Source organism: Grus americana, chromosome 14, assembly GCF_028858705.1.
Source record: "Grus americana isolate bGruAme1 chromosome 14, bGruAme1.mat, whole genome shotgun sequence".
Taxonomy (NCBI): Eukaryota; Metazoa; Chordata; class Aves; order Gruiformes; family Gruidae; genus Grus; species Grus americana.
The window spans coordinates 2,727,053-2,746,922 of NC_072865.1; the positions used below are offsets into that span (position 1 = coordinate 2,727,053).

At 42.9% G+C, this 19,870-nt stretch overlaps 1 protein-coding gene across 2 annotated transcripts in view; it reads right to left on the bottom strand.

Moving 5' to 3' along the window:
* Positions 1-19,870, bottom strand: part of FSTL4 (follistatin like 4) — a 231,798-nt gene that overhangs the window by 4,239 nt on the left and 207,689 nt on the right. Inside the window, exons 9-15 of one of the 2 annotated variants that reach the window (XM_054842214.1) lie at positions 16,949-17,110; positions 15,791-15,925; positions 14,303-14,329; positions 8,935-9,053; positions 5,897-6,046; positions 5,481-5,588; positions 2,304-2,413 (exon numbers count right to left, since the gene is read on the bottom strand). In XM_054842214.1, coding sequence (XP_054698189.1) covers positions 2,304-2,413; positions 5,481-5,588; positions 5,897-6,046; positions 8,935-9,053; positions 14,303-14,329; positions 15,791-15,925; positions 16,949-17,110 — 811 coding nt within the window. The remainder of the gene's footprint in view (positions 1-2,303; positions 2,414-5,480; positions 5,589-5,896; positions 6,047-8,934; positions 9,054-14,302; positions 14,330-15,790; positions 15,926-16,948; positions 17,111-19,870) is intronic. The other variant, XM_054842215.1, reaches the window with a different exon arrangement.

Below are 19,870 nucleotides of genomic sequence, written 5' to 3' on the forward strand. Positions count from 1 at the left end.
ATATATGCTTCAGGACATCTGACCTTTGCTGAAGACAAGAAAAGGTCAAGAATAGCCAAGAAAGGTTTCTGCTTAATTTGAGAGGGAGACCATAGAAACAGCCCGTTTGTGCTCCCCTGGATTCACAGGTCACTGATACTGACTTACGAAAACTAATTTTACATCGAGTATCGTTTCATCCATTCGATGCAGACAGAAGGAAATGAAGTGAGTGCTTGGTTTTGTATCTCTTCCCCAAAAGATGTAAAATTGCTTTGTGAAGTGTGGAGGACAACGTGGTTGCGTGCAGATAATACATATTTCGCTTAAAACAGTGGGTTTATTTCTTTATTCTTAATCCGCCTGTCAATGAGACACTCGGCAATGATTTCACTTCTAAAGAACGAGCCAACGTAGTGTATGATCCCATGAAAATCACTGGGCTAAGCCTTTCATTTTCCCATTATGCTCACATCCATTAGAGACTTCAGAAAATACCTGCAGTGGAGATTTGTAGTGCACTGTGTGTGGGGAAATTGGATATGACACTTGTATTTCTCCTGGATGAATGCATTTTAAGTACACTTTAAAAAATGCTTTCCCTTACAGCATTTTTTTCCCAAGACTTCCTTAATACTTGGCCAAATGCCCAAAGAAGTTAAAAAATGGTTCTTATCATAAACTTTAATTTAAAAAAAGTGGGTCAGAATGTGTTTTATGTGCACACAGCTGCAGAAGAGGCGCAGCGCTTGCATGAAATCTGTGATCTGAAATCTCAAAGAAAACCTTGCACTTAGAGAGTTTTTAATAGACAACAATCTACCCTGGGAACTAATAAAAATGAATACATTCCCAGATATCCATCTGAAATAACAGGCAGCTGAAATACATATGCGGGACATTTGCATACATATATTTTTTGGCTCGCGGAAGAGATGGCTTAAATATTCACTTTCCTGGGAAATGCTGGTATTGCCATTTATTGTTTCTGAGTGGAGAATTTAGAACATGATCACAGTAAGTCTCATTAAACTGTGAGCAATTATTTTTCATGCTGAGGGTGAGAGAGAACGGACAAAGATCTGGCTCTGAACAAATGAAATAGGAAATGAGGCACAGCATTCTCTGCTTTGCACATGAAAAACTATAGACAATTATCTACATTTAATATTTCTTAAGGAAGATCACCTGTACACAGCCAGTTAATCACACTGAAGCAAAAAGACAATAAAAAAGTGTAGTTGTTCCACCTTCCTGTCTTTCAACCCAGACCACACCTTCTCATCTCAGGCTTTAACATTCAGCAGAGTCATCTACCTCCTGGCACTACTATCAGTCATAACGATATTTTGAAAACAAACTGGAAAAATGAGGTAGGGAAAAATTAAGAAAGACAGCCATGAAGTCTGTCTCATTATTTTGTGTTTCAGGAAGCAAAGTTATTTATTTTGGATCAGATTCAACACATAATCACTTAAGTGTGACCCTCCCCTGCTCTTGGTGTTCACTGTAGGGAACCTAAGGAGTTACGTTATGAGTTTTTGAGTGTTTAACTTAGCTAAACTATACTGGGGACAGAGGATGGTTAAACAGTTGTTATGTTGTAACATGGTAAGAATAGTATAAATTGCTGTGCAGTCATCATCAATTTTGACAATGTTAATGGGAGGTTTCCTGTGCCTGCTGGGAAGCAGCCAGTATTACTCCAAGTTATTAGTATGTTAGTTATACAATCTCATTAACCACTACATCACATTAACATTCAAAACTGATGGTTCATAGAGGTGGGGTTTTTTTAATATGCGGCGCATACCATTTCTGCTCAAACCATACACCTCACACAGAGATCCAGCATTTGAACAAGTTGGAAACACGTGGAAGAATCACACTTTATGCTTCGGGCAGAAGAAACTGTTACTACTTCAGGTAATAAATCTTTGACACAGGTTTCTGTCCAGATCTATAAAGTGGTTTTGAGGCAGGGAAGTCAACTTTCTGGTCATCGAGTTCCTGGCACAAGCAAGCTGGGGCAGTGTGTCATGCTTTGCTGCACGGAGGCATGGCTGAGCAAGCTGGGGTTTGAACGCCCGGGCATGGTCTAAGGGAAGTCCAGCTTTGTGTCTCACTGTTACATTGATTCACCGAATATTGGTAATTTGCTCAATTATTTCTCCATTTCACATGTGAAAATGGGGATAAGAGTAGTTAGCTTGACCGTGGATTCATTCATTCGCATTTGTGAAGTGCCGTAAGATGATGAGAAAGATGCCCACAAGAACAGAGCAGCATGGTCACTGTTGCTATCCATTAAGACCATTCCTTACCTTACGTGATTAATAATAAGATTTGTAGGTGGTATAAAAAAATCATCCACTCCTTCAAACGGCGTGCGGATAACATGCTGATCCTCCCCTGCACTTGCCTCTGGTATTACCTACAATAAATACACACAAGGTTGAGTACAGGAGAAGCAGCGAGTAAGGCAGAAAGGTAAATACAGATTACACAGTCATTCACGGTACCGAGTGGCTTTTCCCAGGGATGTAGCAGACTCAGATTGATTAATGACTTCAAAATATTGTTTGGTGTAGCTGTCTTGAAAAAGGTGTGCTAATAAATAGTATTTGAGGCTTGACATTTGTAAGGTAAGTACACAATTCTACTTTCATTAGATGTTTTTATCTTGAGAAAGAGCAGTCATGCAGGACCTGAAGTAGTATGACAACACTAAGACCACAATAATTTATTCCTCGCTGTCTAAAATAAACATTTATTTCATGGTCATATTTATTAATCTCACTTAAATGCACAGCGATCATTTACCAGCTTGAAGGATCAAACACTAACTCACAGCAGGTAATTATCACTTTGAAGGAGAAGAACTGTTCATCCATGGACCGCACCATATGCAGTCAGGGAGGAGCAGAGAAAGCCCCGTTGGCTGTCCCCCCCCGTGCTGTCCTCCAGCACAGCGCACACCTCCATGGCCACGGGAACTCACCTCCTCCACCGCTCCGGAAAAGGAGAGGTAGAAGTTTTCAATAATTAAAATGTTAAATCCTCAAATTGTTTGCTCAGTTCAAGACGACTCTAGTCCATTCGTTAGGAACTTCAGCTGCTCTAACGCGCAACAGTAGTTGTTTTGAATTTATAGCTACATAATTCATTAAGGAAATGCTAAAACCCTACAAGGTTTAGTTCAGACAGCTGTTCTGGTCGTGCCATTTAGATTTCTTCCAATTAGATTGCTCAAGAAAGATGCCTGCTCTTGCACAGTGCTTTCACGAGGCCAGACATTTGCTTCCCAGAAGCCAGTAATGGCTAAACAACAGCATCCCATTAGTCGGCTGCACGGGCTGTTTGACAAATCGCTGACTTCCAAAGCACGAGTGGAAATTTAGATCAACCTCTGCAGTAGCATCTTTGTAAAAAAACAAACAAACAAACAAAAATAATTATTGCATGTCTGCAACTAATCACTGCAGGTTTTAAGAACGAACTCTGCCAACTAGTCACTGCCCACTTTTTGGGAAAGAAGGTTGGAAAAAAAAAAGATCTGCTGATGCTGATGCTAATCTCATTCTCTACATGTGTAACTGCACTTCATAAAGATAACAGAAAGGACTATCTGAGAGCTGGAGCCTTATAACAAGTTTCCAACTGTGCAGATGGTGTGTTCTTCTTAATAATCACACGCTTGTGCCATCTCTCCTTTAATTACAGAAACCTCTCACAGCTGGATGGAAGAAATTAAGTCAGAAAGGGTAAAGAGAGCCCATTTTGTCTCCTTATACCCCGTACAGGAAACTGCTCATCCCCAGGTGAGACAAGCTGGTGCCATTGCCTCAGAAACCTTCATTTATTTCCCCTCATTCTGTTTCTGGCGTCTCTTCCTGAAAATGCCCATGTTGAGTTGCTGGTCCACTCTATTATTATTGAAAGTCCGCAGGCTGCAGCCGTTATCTTGGATGGAGCATGGGGCTGGTGGGGATGGCTCGTCCTACCTTCACGGAGTAGCATCTCCAGCAAAGCCTTGGGCAACCCCACGACTAACATAGACTCCAGATTTGTAGGTTTTTAGGTCAGAAATCACAGCCACTGTTCTTCTCTGCCTGTTGGCGAATGCTTTAATGCAGGCTTAGAAGCAAACATTTCTGGTAGAAGGAGTATTTGCATGCCACCTATGTTTCCAGAAAGGTCGGGTGGCAAATGCCAGAAAATAACTACTAGAGAAGGCTATGTCTGGATGGATCAAATCAGCTCTGGTGTCAACTCTGTCATATGACACAGACCGGCAGCAAAATGCCCGATTATATGCCTACACTTAGTGCTTCTGTACTGTCAACAGAAGAGTGAATCCTCCAGGGCAATTCAGAAACAGAAGTTAATTTAGGTGCCCAAACCTATGTGCCCAGTATCACTGTGGGTCTGATGGTGCTGAGCTCCAGGGACCTCACTGGCACCCCTCCAGTGGAGTCACTGACAGCCAGTAACAGAATTTGTCCCTGAGGTTTTACTTTTGCTGTTTATGGGTTTTTTCCTGCCCTAGAGAGCTCCTTTTTGCATTTTCTTGTGAGAGGAACAATTCTACCACATTGTGCTCCATCATCATCCAAAAGGAGGCTGAAGGCTTGCGAGAGACAAGTAACAAAATGAGTTTAAAGAAAATAAGTGGCAATTTAGTGCACTGGCAGAAAACCTGGACTTTGTGTGGAAGATAAGAAGAGGTAAATGCTTTTACCCAGCTGGAGAAGAGGGTGGTTTTCCTCAAGGCATAACGAGGGTGACAGGCTAGTAATCCTGAAAGAGGTATGACTCTTGAGGCACTGGACAATGCACTCACCTTTTAATGTTTCTTTTTACATGCAATGCCCCCAAACTCTGCAGACAGAAAAATTTGCAGGTCATCATAATGTCTGAGAAGGGTGCGCTGGAGCTCTGCAGTGAACACACACTTAGTCCCTACATTGGGCTTATCCTTGGATGTGTGCTCAGCCTGACTTACACCTCTGATGGAACACTACCAGTAGCCTAAAGAGTAACAGATTTCTATGCAGAAAGTGTGTTCTTCGTGGCTTCTTGGTACCCACGCCTTTTAGACCTTGATCGAGTTAAACAGAAGCTGCGCTCACGCAGGCTGCAGAAATGACTCGGAGCATCGCAGGCTCATACTGCTCGCAGTCAGCTGCCAGCCCTTGCTGTATGACTTTATGGCACTTGGCTCTGTCATCAGCCTTAAACCAAAACAGACCTTGGCAACAACGCAGTCCTGCTGCCAGCCTACGGCACAGTCATTGCTCAAAAACAAATTAAACAGCAGGAAAAATATGTGAGGATGGACGGAGGAGGGATGAATAAAACACACTAGATATGCAAATGAAAGAGCAGCTTTATATCCAGACCATTAAATGCCGTTAATTACCTGCAACCAACCAACACCAGCTTGCTATTGATGAAGCAAAGCCAAGGAAGGGCAAAGGCTCAGGCGCATAAGGACTTACCTGCAGCGTCGGTGAGGACTTCCGCATGTCACCCCAGCTAAGCACCCAGACTTGGTCGTGGGACTTGTCATAATGTAATTTGGTTGGTAACGGGTCAACAGCCAAGGACTTAAAAAAACCAGAGACAGGTATTTACATAGTGACCCAAATGCACATGACGAATATTGTATTAGTTTACTGCAGACACTCCCGCGTACCGCTCTTACACCCATTTGTGCAGCTTTGCACAACCACCTTCAAATCAACCTGGGGATCGGCAGCCGGTGAGGTTACAAACAGTGTGACCCCATGGGTGAAAGCATCACAGGCCCAACGTTTTAGTGATGTAAGCAGATCCACTGGGCAAAGATCTACTTTTCTGGTCCCCAATCAAAGTCTTTTGCCATCACTGAATAAAGTATTCCCCTTGTAAGTACCTGCATGGCCTTCTGAGTCTGGATATCAATTATCATTACTCTATTCCGCTTAGGCTGCGTCACGTAAATGTACTTGTCTCTGACATTGACCGCTGAAGCCCAGAGGCAGGACTGAGTGCCTTCACCTTCCACTCTAGGACAGATCTCTTCCTGAGGGAAAAAAAAAAAAAAAAAAAAAAAAGAAGAGGAGAAAAGGTTTAATTTCTACAAGTTCAGGGCCTGGAGCAGCAAGAAGCTTAGCCTTGAAAATCATAGAAAAACATTCCATGGGGATTCCATTAGGATGATTTTCTTCTCCTTTCTTTCCTGGAAAATATGAAATAATTATTTTATCAGGTAGCATGCTGCAGCCTGGCTCTACCCAGTGACATTAAACAGCTGGACCGCCTGCAAACTCACACTGAATTTAAATAACCACACAGTCTATGGATCTATCTTTTCAAGTACGCTGTGGTTCATCAAGACTTGCAGTGCTGTCAGTATTTGTTAGCAATAGAAATACCACTCTGTGCTTTGAAAAAAAACAGAGATCTACATTAATTGAATCACAGCTTTATATTTTTCGTAAAGTCTTAATTTTCAGTTCAGGAGAGCGTGCTCTATGATGCTTGTGCTCAGGGAAAAAGTAGCAAAACCAAGTAGGGTCCTACAGTCCATTGCTCCAACACAGAGACTTGCCCCATTGAAAAGGAACCAGATCCTGTTGCTTTGGACCAAATCCTGTTCTCAATTGCCTGATGCCGTATTTTGTCTCTGATCCTCCACTCACTGAGTCCTGTGCAAAACTGGTATTAGCTTTAGTGGGAGCTCACCGGTACCTAAGTTTGAAGTCACACATCATCTCACCAACAAGCCTCTGCATGTTGACTGCTCTTCATCGCTTTTCCTTCCGTCGAGTTGCCTTATGTGAAAGAGCATTTGTGTGGGACCAGGCTGTGATGTGGAAACGAGGGTAAAACTAAATGAATACATATATATTTCAGTGAGCACAACTGTTGGTTTTAAATCTTGTCAATACAACAGCCGGGTCACTTTAAATAATGGCACAACCTCCCTAAGGGGAAAGCAATTAGAGCAGCAGAGTTTTTTCAGGGAAAGAGGAGGTACAAGCAAAAGCAATGCCAACACCAGGTCTGTATCAGAGCGATGGTTATGGATAAAAAAGATCTCACCTCTAAGCAGCTCAACTCTGTCTGTTACCTTGGTGGAGACCACATCTAAGGGCTGAAGATACAAGACTCAACAGCCTGGCCGCGTTTCCCTTTCTGGCTCTCCAGCCGGGCTGGGGATCTACACCACTGCAAACTAAAGCATGCTACAAAAGCCCAGTGTTGGGCTTCCAGCAGCCGTTCATGCAGCCAAGCACTTGACAGCCTCCAAATTGCCCTCCTCATCCTCAGCTTGGGCTTTCGCAACACAGCATCCACCCAAACCAACAGGAGCAGGGAAAGGTCACTGGCCTTTCTGCCACTGCGCTCAGCTGCAGCCGCTCTGCTTTTGTGCTCTCTAACAGCAAATGAAGAAAGCTTTGTTGTAGAAATCCTCCTAAAGTTGCAGGCTGGTGTCTCTGTCTATGTGGCAAACACTCAACATACTAAAAGGGAAAAGGGAGGGGGAAAAAAAGTCAGTCCTCCCTACACCAAGGCAAACGGCCCTATGATATCTGTAGGAAGCCCTCAGAGGTTTCTCTGAAAGGCAGCCAAGTAATGACGTTAAAAATCCCTTTTATGCCCACCACTGTGCTGACATTATTTCCTTAAGTGCCCTCTCTGCTTTGTTCTTTTCAAGCTGTTTCTCCAGAACCACCTCTTCAATATTTACAGCTCTTTGGAAAAGAAACACAAGATTTCTGTCTCTGAGTAGCAACAACTCAAGTGTGGCTTAACAATATTAAGCCCATGCTAAGGGCCAGGCTTGGGGTGAGCATCAGTCTAGATTTCTACTGAGGTATATTAAAATTCAGTGGAAAAACCCCAAGTATCAACCACAAATTTATTGAGATTTAAAAAATACTGAATACAGACTCTGAAGAAGATCTTGACCCATGGCAGAGCCTGACTCAGCCTGCAGGGTCATGATAGTGATTCTCCCTTTTTATTTCTCCCAAGACTGAAAGCAAGGCTGAGTCCTTTTCTTCAGAAGGGAGCCACATTCTCAGCTCCCCCTGTAAACTGAGCCTTTAAAAAACCCCACCTAAATAGAAGAGCGACTAAGAAAGCATTTCTGGATGTATTTCAGCACCCGTACGTTATGACATTTGATAGTTTCATGAGCACGTGTATGATGTGTGTTACTACAGAAGAGGACACAGCACGGGTCACTGAAACCATTGGCCTCACAGGGCCTCCAGGCACGTGTTATCCCACTTGCCACGCTGAGCTCCACTGCGTACGAGCCAGAGCTTGACGTTCACTGACACCTGAACCAATTTTCCTTGCGATTCCCTAAAGCAAGGGTTAGGTGAACTCAGCGCTGGCAGAAAATGCCGGACAGCAAACAAGGATGGTGTGGGTCTCCAGTTTAGCAGCAGCAGATGCAGAGGACCAGCATGGCACAACCATCTTCTGTGCAATCTTACTCACCTCCCTGCTGTGATTTAACCTGGGAAACTACTTCTAAGGAGCAGAAAGTAGCCCACTCCTTTCCCACTCAGTAAAAGGGGCCAGTTAGCACCAGCGAGTGATGTGTGCGTCTCTCTGCTATTGACTTTTGGACTTTCCCTACAGCCCAGTTACAGCTTCTGGGCACGGATATGTAAATAGGTCAGACGGGACAAGTGAAAGTCTTTGCCTACGTTTCGACATGATAACCAGTCAAATTCTCTGCAGCGTGTCAGTAATCCTCCACGTCAGTCTTATAACACAGGTGGTTCCCTTAATTTTCAAGAGGAGAAGATGATACACCTCAGGGATGGCACGCGAAACCCACCGAGGTCCAGCATCACTGTGTCAAACGTGTCCTTTAGCAATAACAACCTTTGCAGAGATTAAGAGAAAGTTTCCCAGCTGTCGGCTGTAGCTGCCGGGTTCAGGACTTACATAACTTGTGAAAATCCTCTCTTCGGGCCTGATGTGTCTCCGGATTTCACATTCGTTTGGCTGAAGGACTGTGATCCCGTCATCAGAAAAGACGTAGAACATATTCCCAACACTCAGGCCTTGAAGGGGGATAAAGCAAAAGAAGTAGAATTAATTTTTTTTTTAATGCATCCATAGCCGTTAGGACTTTTTTAAAGAACTCTCCCTCCTCCCCCAACAAACAAAATCTGCCTTACATAAAAGTTGGTCATTTGGATGCAGTCGGTGCATTCACAAAATCAAATTTCATGTCACAACGAGGGCTTCAAGGAGTGAAGAGGTACAGACACATTCAAAAATGCATTGCCTTGGTGGCGGCGGTGGTACGCAAGTGACTATGCTCAGGTCTTGCGCATATGTACCAAAGCGGGATTTGATTGCAAGAAGCCCCCGTATCACATCGTAACCCCCTCAGATTATGACTTTGGTTTTTCATGATTTCATTAAAAATAGCTTGCTAATAATTTGAGAACTGAGAGAGAAGCTTTAGTTAAAATTAATCTGAAGGTTGTCCTGTTACAGGTAACTTGATGCAAAGTGGAAGTGCTTAACTGTTCCATCTGTTCCGCGAATGAGAATATATTCTTGATTTTCTTAAACTATCTGGATGAACTAACTATAGCCACCAAAACAAATACATTTTTGAAATCTTGCAAACTGTAATTCACAAATGTGTAGATCAGCATCGCAATAGCACTCATTTATCCAACTGGGGCATTCCAGGAGATTTGGAAAAGTGTCTGACTGTCATTGCTTTGCTGTTAGGAGATTGTATTTTATCATTTCTGTCATGCAGAAATGCCTTAAACCACTGATAATTTAGCTGTTCTTCAGCTACATGCAATTGCATTAACGAGCATCTTTAAGAAACGTTCAGGATCTTTTCGAACACTCTAGTTAGATCCAAACGTTATTTCATCTTTTTCATACCACCACCAATAAGTGTTTGCAATGACCACTGTCATCCCTGTTAATGTTGATAGTGTACTTCTATGCCAGCGATATGGTAATGTGATAATTTGTAATTTCTAATTAATTACACTTTACCCATGGAGTAATAAGGTCCTGGTTCTACAAATTTGAACGACGTTCAGCGTTACGATTCCCTCGGCTGGTCCTGTGGTGGCAGCTCTAAACACTGCCCACGTCTACAGAGCTTCTCACATCTCCTAAGTGTGTGCAGGATTGAGGTCTAAATCGTCTTAGGAAACCTCCACAGTAAAAACACGTGTAATTTGGATAAATGTATTTTTGGAAAATTTCATAAAATATATAGCATTTAGTAAGGCTAGGAGGGGTTTTTTTGGTGCTAAAAAACCCTCTTCTTGTGCCAAATAAGTGGCTTCAGAGTACAGCTTCTCAGCATTGTGGTGTGTGCGGCACTGACACTGTTCAGGCTGAGTCTCTCTAAACCACCCCACAGAAATACCCCAGTTAGGGCATCAGGCGGGTACAGGAGCCGTGAGCCTTAATGTGATGCCACAGCGAGGGATCATGCACGTGAGAAAAAAAAAGCTACTGAACTTCCATCCAGAACTATGTTATCTTTATTGACTAAGGGCTAATTCTTTACGAGTACATTGTGAAAACACTTCATTTGGGCACTGTGGACCAAAATCCGCGCTCACAGCATGCACACAACTCCCACCTGCTTCAATGGGATTTGAGTGAATACGTCAGAGGGCAGAATTTGACCCTGGCTGGAATGAGTGCACATATTTTCATGAGTCAAGGATTTTAATCCTAAGTGGAAACAGGCAGGCAACAAATTATGACCACTGTGAAGATGCTTATTATTATTTTCATGCACGACAGTAGCGTGATTTTGTCTGATGATCCTATTACGATGAGGGTGTATTTCAGAACTAAGGCCTTAATTAGTCACAGAAATACTTTGATAATAATTTTACCCCAGTAGGTTTAGAGTTAGTGACTTGGCAAGTCCCACCACTTATTTTACAGCAAAATGAGTGCAAGATTTTCTGCTGACTGATTCAAATGTGATATAAATTACTAATAGCATTCAGGTACCCTCTTTTTTAAAAAAATTACCAATTTAAATTAAAATATTTTTTCAGAGACTAATCTTCACTCTGATTTTCAGACAAAGCAGGTTTTCTACTAGACAAACTAGGTCGTTTATTGTGACTTATGATGTATTTGCCAAGTCTTGATTTGGGTACATCTCTAAACAACCTCAGGGACATTGGTAGAACAGACTCCACTCTTGATGACACCTCTGCAGCTCCTCAGTCTGGGGAGTTATTTCAGTAGAGAGGTGGGCAATGGAGAATTCTGTGTTATTTATACTAGTGAGGCAGGTACTAGATTGGGAACTAGGGGACTAATGAGGAGGGGTTTTCTTTAATTGAAGACATTTCAGGTGGATTACTAGTTCAAAAACTAAAGGCTTTATAAAAAGGCAACATACCTCATCCGTATAAGACAAAAACGAATATAACAAAAACCCCATTAAGAATGGGGAGGCTCTCCTAAACATAACAGTTCTTATTTGAACCGTTCCAGATGAAGTCGACTCTAACATCTTTATTTTTTATTTTTTAATCAGCAGAAGAAATAACGCACAGACACTTGTTGGCTCAAGACTGAAATTTAGGAGGACACCTGATGACAACGAGAGTTTTCTTTATTTGAGGAATACAGTCTCCACCTGAGTGTACATTTGTGTTTCCCTCCTTTGAGATCCAAGGGCAAATTTGTCACTGTGGAATACTCTCTTCTGATCTGATACTTGAATGATTTTCCTCAATTTAATTTAAATGCTTGGAAGTATTTTAGAACTTAAATTTGGTAAAAAAAGGCTTTCAGCTTTTTAAGTGCATGCATTCATTGCCTGATGATTGCCTCCTGGTGTGATATGCGCCCTTTATCCAGGTATAAAGAAAGCAACAGTCGCTGAAAAATGAACACTGTTTGAAGACAAATCTCTACCTTACATTCGGGCTGCTTGTAGTTTTCTCTGTAGAGAATTAAAAACTAGTTTCTACATTGAGTAAATATTGCATGTGCTTCCAGTTCCGTGTTTAACTGGCCGGTCACGCTATGTGCACTCATTTCTTGAGGTTTTACTTGTGCATGGTCTGTGAAAAGTTTTGAGAACAGACTACCAGACTGACTTTTAAAATGACCAACTACTTGTGTTAAACCTTCAGCTTGCAGCAAAAGCTTGTTCTACGCACTATTCTGTCTAGGCTACCAACAGCTTTAGTTACTGCAGACCTTGTGGGCGTGAGGGTGGGATCATTTGAAAGGAGCTCAAGTCTACCAATCCATTTGCTGATACTGCTACTTACACATAAGTTTTCGTTTTAACAGAATTTAAAAACTACATTAAAATGTAAAAACGAAAATGCCGTTCCTCTCTTCCAGCTTTGTCTGTGCCAAGATTTCACACGCTAAAGGTTGTTCGATGGATTCTTTGTTTAGAATGAATGTGCTTGCTGGTCAGATACTACAGAACAACACAGGGGAATAAACCTGCTCTAAACATTCGGAATTGTTTAGGAACATCAATAGTAAATCAGCTTTTACTGCCCATGTTTTCCCTGTACATTGCTCATACTTTTATTTAAAATGTGCAAGGTTGACAAGCAGTAAGTCCGTATTGTTTAGCAAAATTATAATACGACTTTCTGCAACCAACTTCTTAGTAGCTCTTTAAATACTACTATACTTCTACCCCTGCTAGGGTTATCCAACTACCTTCTTTAAGAAGGAGCATAAGGGATGCAGTGTATAAACAGCCACGTAGCATCATGCAGCTGACGCTGGACTGATTAGGTGCACTGGAGACTTCACTTCCGAGCAGAAGGGAAACAGCAGTTCTTCGTGCCCACAAGGCCATTTACGGGCACCTCAGCAGTAAAGAGACACTCCTCACTGCCGTGCGCCAGGCACTCGCAGGTGGCGTATTTGGGAGTAAGCGCTGGAGACCCGTCTTAGGTGGCTGTGCCCCATCTCACGACCTCCAGCCAGATGCATTTGCTGCCTGTACGCGTCTGCAGCCAGCAGGTACGTGTCAGGGGTTTGCACACCTGCCCGAGGTTGCACCGGTCACTAAGGGCTGGCACTTCCCTTCTGCCCCTACAACCCTTTGGGCCAAGCCACAGCGATCCAGAAAGCTCCAAGCCAAGGGCATGAAGCACAACTGTCGTTTTGGGTACCTGGAGGCACTACTTATGCAAGGGTCTTTGCACCCTCCAAACGCAGAGTGGGTGTGCAGCCCTTCCTGAAGGAACAACGGGGCAGAGGGGGGGTTGCGTGGGCAGGGGGACGCGGCCGAGAGCAGCGTGGATGTGCACAGAGACCTTCCCCACAAGGCTGGAAGGACACCGAGGTCCCAGCTTCCTCATATGCAACCGGCCGATGTAAGAACTGGCTTACGCCTGACCCTCAATCCTAGAACGTTCCTCCAGTGAGCGGATACCCTGCTCAGGAGCCCGGAGGCGGGAGGCTCCCCATCCCTGCCCCTGGGCACCGTACCGACAGAGGCAGATGGGCGAGCTGCTGCAGAGCTCCTGGGGTCTTTGCATGGTGCGTCTTACTGTGCGTTTTGGAAATTATGACAGCACAAGCACGCACAAAATCAAATACATTTTCACTTCGAGTGCCTCCATAATATCTTTGAGTCAGTTAGCTGTTTAGGATGGGGTTTTTTTTTCTCTAACTTGGCTTCCAAGATACACAGATGTTGACCTTGTGCAGGGCACGCTATCAATTTAATCAAACTAGAGATCTTAACTGCCAATTAAAACAAGGAGAAATGGGGCAACCTTTACCTTGCATCGATTTAAAGGATAGAGGGAAGCAAAACCTGTTGTGGTTTTTTTTTGCCTAACAGTCAAGACCACAATTTTTGTTGCTCACCTAGTACACATCAATATGTGCTACTGAGGAGGAAGACCTTGAATTGCTTGCTTAAAAATGCAGTGAATTGAATTTATGTCTTACTTGTTCAATTATGGTAATTTGGGAGCACTTCTGACACTTGTGCAATTGTTAATGCAGCTTGAGCATCTCAGGCTACTTGCATCGGTGGCAGTTTATATAAAAATCACATTTTTATATATTTTATGGTCATCTATTATTTCACAGTGGGAAAATGTGAGAAGTTATAGGTACGATTTATATCACGAGAATGACATCTCTTCTTTGAATAGTTTAGTTTTTAAATGTCTGGTCTGTACTTAATCCGGTAACTGTGAAAGTTGATAGAGTTAGTGGCAAGTCAGTGGAGAATGGCCCATCATGGAATTATTAAAGCAGACAAGCACATTATCACTACGACAAAAGAACTTTACTGCAGTACCTTCCTCTCGCCACAGTATGTTTGCAACTGCAGCATCAGAAAATTGGGAAAGCCAGAAAATAATCAGGAAAAGAAAAAAAAAAACAACAAAACAATGTCAAAATTTTCATTGTAGCAAGTAACTGGATTAATACTCATCTTTACATGAACTGTTTAATTTGTGAAAACTCTGTAACATTCATTCAAATAAAATATCAGGAACGACAGATATTTCTAAATACATTTGCTCCTTCTAGAGACAATTCTGAAACGCTGACATGGGAAAAATCCTCACTGAAATGAAGCCAACTTTAGCCTGTGCAAAGATCAAAGTCTTACTAAAGAGAAGATGTTAACTTCACATGTATTTGGAGGTATGGTACAGGCTGTGATTTTCTGTACAGGTTCAATAAGCAAACATGACACCTTTCAGAAGCCTGAGACTGGCAGTTACAGCAGCTACGCACTTTGCTGCATTTCTTCCTGGAATTTCACGCAACCCCATTCTTTTAGGACTCAAATACTCTTTGAAAGTACACCTGCATTTGAATTTCTCTTTCAGATACATCCAATTATTTCACAACATACTGTAATTTCCCTTGCTCAACTATTCAAGGGAAAACGACCAATATTAACAAGAGTACATAAATCTATTTAATGAGGAATAGAATATATTTTCCAAAGAATCGCCATGAGAGCGCATATTTATGGCTAACTTTGTTTTCAATTCTTGCTCTCTATTAACAGCCAGAACCGTAGCGAAGCCCCCATTCGCACCTAGCCTTTTAGTATCACCGGGAACCCCGGCAATCTCCCAGGCAGTTACAACAGCAGAATTAGGAAGGATCAGGCCTCTGGGAGCTCTTCCACTGAGGCAACTAATCACCTCCTTCATTAATTGTGTTTCGGGGACGGCGCGGTCAAGGTAACAGTGCCGCGCTCCTACGGGAGACATGCACTAAGAGTGGCTGGGACAATATTTGTCTTTGAAGGGGAAGATAATTTCACAGCAAGGAAAACCTATTTTTCTAGTTAGCGATGTAAATGCGGGTAAAATAAATAATTCAATCAGAACATTTTTCAAGCATCTAAATATTTGAGAACTTAGACGCGTGACTGGCTTTAAAAGAAGAAGTCTCGTACAGAAATCAATGAAATTTATTTTCGGAAACCACATATAATTTGACAAAACATTAGGTTTTGGATTCTGTTATATCTAAAACTATCACCAATTTGTTACTTTAGTAAAGATGTTTCCCGTACCACACCCAGTACACATCTGGCACAGGAAAGGCATCATCGATCTGGACGAGAAGATTTTCCCTTCCTCACGCAATTCCCTCCCAAACCAGTATCCAATCCTCTGACCAAAGCGCAGACAAAATTGTCATCACCTTAGGAGTAAGAGTCCAACATACCACATGCAATGGACAGAACTATTAAACTGCATGTATACCACTACATTTAAATGCACTTTAAAGAAATAAATACACGGAAAATTAAGCTTACGGGTCTTTCTTGCCGAATCTTCTATGAAAAGTGAAGATATGTCCTCATCCACTCCCACCTCATTTTTAGCAATGCAGGTATAGGCACCAGTGTCTTCATATCGAACGCTACTGATATGAAGTTCACTTCCGTTTGCTGTAAGAAAGACACCCATAAACAGTGTTCCTCACTGCTGCTAATTGCTTTCACTGCCCTTAATTGCCTTCTCTTGCTGCAGCCGCCCGACGAGGCTCGACATTCAGTGCACAATGTTTCCCTGTACATAAATAGAGGTATTTGGGGGGGTTCTCATGAGAGCCGATGTTTTGCTTCTTTCCATTAGCACATACACGCTCTGTGCTGGAAACGAACAAAGAACAATCCCAAGCGCAAACAACAAATTACATTTCATTTATTTCTTCTTGTTAAAAAAAAAAAAAAAGCTTTGGCTTCAGTGGAGAAAAATTAACTTCCATTTTTGCAAACTTTTTTCATCAGATCACCAAAAACTTGCGTTTGGGAGGGGTGTCTCTACAGTTCCCCCTGTCATTTTGCTTTCTGGAATGGGAAAACCTAAAACCTTGGGAAGATTTTGAGATATCACACCCAACCACGCAGGGATATCTGTTGCCAGCGCTGGCTGAGGGCTGCGATGCACCACAGCCAGGCTGGGGGGGGCCTGTGGGGAAGTTTTAAATATTTTTCCACAGCAAATTACAAACAAATATTTTTGCCTTTCATTGCGTCTGCTGCACCCTCATCTGAACAAGGACCAAGAGGAGTCAAGAGCCTGGTTCCCCCTGCAGAGGTGGGGGGGGGGAAGGAAGGTGAGCTGCAGCCTGGTTCTCAGCCGCCTTGCAGCCGACGTAGCGTTAAACCTGAACAAACAATTTAAGGCATTTCTCTTCTGATTTGCACAGCTGTACACAAACGACGAGGCAGCGGAGAACCAGGCACACCGTCTTCTAACAGAACGCCGTTGCCACTTATATCAATCAATCCTCTATTCCCCGAGAAATTCACAGGAGAAAAAGATAAAAAGGAAGAACAGGGGGTTTGTAACACGATTTCCAACAACTGTGGCTTATCGAAAGTACAAGAACCTCTGGTTTAAAGTGCAAAATAATCCCCCTTAATCCCCGTCTACAATACTTTAATTAATCAAAATTCTGTTCTTACCTAGGAGCGTTAGTTGTTTGGATAGTTTTGGCACGATATCAATGCCGTTCTTTAGCCAGGTAATTCGGGGATTAGGGATGCCTTCGGCGTGACATCTGAGGCTCGCCGACACGCCAGGCTCCTGCGCCTGCGTTTCAGGGTAGACGCGAATCACCGGTGGCACTGCGGGAAAGAAGGAATCGGCCACTTTAAATCACCCGCCAGGCGCCAGCCCTTGCCGGTGCCTCAACCGGCGCCACGGAAGAGCTCTGCTCCGAGCACCGGGGAAATCAGCAACGCCCTGGCGTTCGGTGCGAGCCACAGTGAGGATTTTTCTACGGCTCACCTTAACAGAAAATAATAATAGAAAAGAGTAAACTCATAAACCAACGCCAGGGAGCAACCTCGATATCTGATTTTATATTTAGACCATTCTTGCTTGTTCTTGCTTTCTTTCATTAAGATTGAACTTTAGTAAAGTTGGACTAAAACCTACGACGGGTACTCACATATTTAAAAATTAAAGTATAAACTCCAAACCTTCACTGAATCTAGTAAGGAAGGAATTGGAGTTCTTGCCTATTAGAAGCAGCATATTATTCAACACTTCAATTAAATATCCATCAGGAAATAGCCTGTAGATTCACTACCTGTTATTCTGAACAAATAAAGTGTTTCTAAATTGCTTTGTTTTTTTTCTGAGAGGCTTTCGAAATGTGATTTACCCCGTTTCAGGAAGGCCCCTCTGAACTATTTAATACACTCAATTGGCAGAACTACTAATTATATTACAATCTCAAACAAGTTTATTGATTTTTCAATCATGTTGCCTTCATTGCTCAAATCAACAGGGCTTAATATCACACATTAACTATTTCTTAACAATTTACTCGTATACTTTAAAGAGAATTTGCAGTATTGCAATGTCAGTGAAAAATATCAGTGGGACCCTCCTTCCTTTCACCTCAAGGGACACAACAAAAGGAAACGTGAGGATGTGCCGTACCACGGCTAACGGTATTTGAAGGGTGGTCATGGACCGCTGTGTTTCACAATCAAGTGGTCAATTTTTCTATCAGATTAGGAGATTTTGGGACTCATGATGTAACTGTTGAAAGGTGTACAGTTTTGTAAAACCACGGTCAAACGTGGGTGTGATATGGAGGGGCCCAGCTTCTTCCTCAAGGAAAACGAGTGACCTCTGCTAGCACTAGTGGAGGACTGAAGAAAATCTGCGGGGTTTTTTAGAAAGCCTGAATAAGTCAATAACAAACTTCCACTGGAAATCACTGGTTTACAGTACCTAACTCACTGCTGCATTTTTATGTAGTCCATCATTAGGCTCCAGGACTGGCAGAATTAAATTGACTTAAGAGTTGCTTTAGAATAAAACGAAATCAGTGTTTGCAGCTTGCTAGGTGTCTATATATCCATATGGGGATAGTTTCAATAATTACATTCACTAGCGTGTACTTTCCATCTTTCTATTTTTTTATGGGCCTTACCAGAGAGAGATGTATTTTACTTCTGTCTTACCTACCAGCTGCCAAGTATTAACCAGAGCTGAGTCATCACCTTGGAAGGAAATCAGCCAAGACAGAAAGCCCTCAAGTCTACTTGTTTTTTGTAGCTTTAAAAGCAGGAGATTGTTCAAGTGTAATCTGAGAGGAAATGCCCAGGAGCAACTGGAGAGACAAAAAAATGGGGACTTCTAGCAAAGGAATGGCTTTGAACTCCACCTCTGCACTGGACATGTGGATTTACTTCCTCGTTTTCTATCTCCCTTACTCGAGAAGAAAAGAAAACGTGATGTAAGATGCAGGGCAGTGAGTAAAACACCATGCAAGAGCTTTTTAATCAGGAGGTTACCAAAAAGACAAGGTTTGTTTTATTAAACTGAGTTTGCAAATTCTGAATAAAAGCATTTACTAGCTTTTTACCTTCTCCTCCTCCCATCACCGTCAGGTTCACAGCTCCTGACTTCAGGAGGTGGCCGATCAAGCAGAAGGAGAGCAAAGGAGGCGATGTGCCGCGGGGAATGGCTGGCAGCTGTCAGAGCATCCCTGCATTTATTTAAGGGACAGTGCCCAAGCAATTCAGGGGAATAAGACTGAGAGTCAGGAGCTTCTGATTCTGTCTGTACTTTGGAAAATTAATTTAAATTTCTCCAAGTCAGTGTCTCCAGGCGTGATAGGATAAAGATAGTAATTTTTGTCCACTTTGACAGAATTTTATGAAGGTCCTGCACTCAATGCTTGTCTCACCTATGATTTGCTTGCTACTAGTAACATTTTTAGAATGAAATGATTTAGGAACTGAGGTCCACTGAAAGCCTATGTGATTTATACAGACTCATAGATGAGAAGCAGTTTGTCTCCTACAGATGCATAGGAAAAAACTTACAATACAAGCAGGTTAGATGCTCAAATCCCGGTGAAGTCGAGGGGCAGTTAGTTCTTGACGTCCCCAGGTACTTTCCTAATTCTCCAGAGGGCACAACCTGCCTCTTCCAGTGCACAAGCAATGCTGACCCTCTCTGCCTGGGGGTCTGCCTGCCCCAGCCTCTTGCAGACAGACTCGCGTGCCCATGCTTGCAGCTGGCTACATGAAAACTAGCTCCGGAGCAAAGCCGGTGAGGTCCCGTGCCCCGTGCAGAGCTCTGCTCCTGCCAGGATACGGCCGCCTGCCTACGCCTGCCCGGCTCCGGAGATCCCCCAGCCAGGCTCAAGCCCTTCTCTAACATACCCCAAACGGCCAAAGGCACCAGAGCAGTTTCATTCCAAGCCTAGCTGTGTTTTCTCACCCACCAGCTTTTAACGGAGATAGAACCCATCCCAGACATCACCTACTTAACGCTCTCAAAACCAGCGTGGGTTGATCAGGTTTTCCTATAATGGTTTGCTTCAGGCTCTCCTCCTCATACGGACACTCATGTCAGCACTC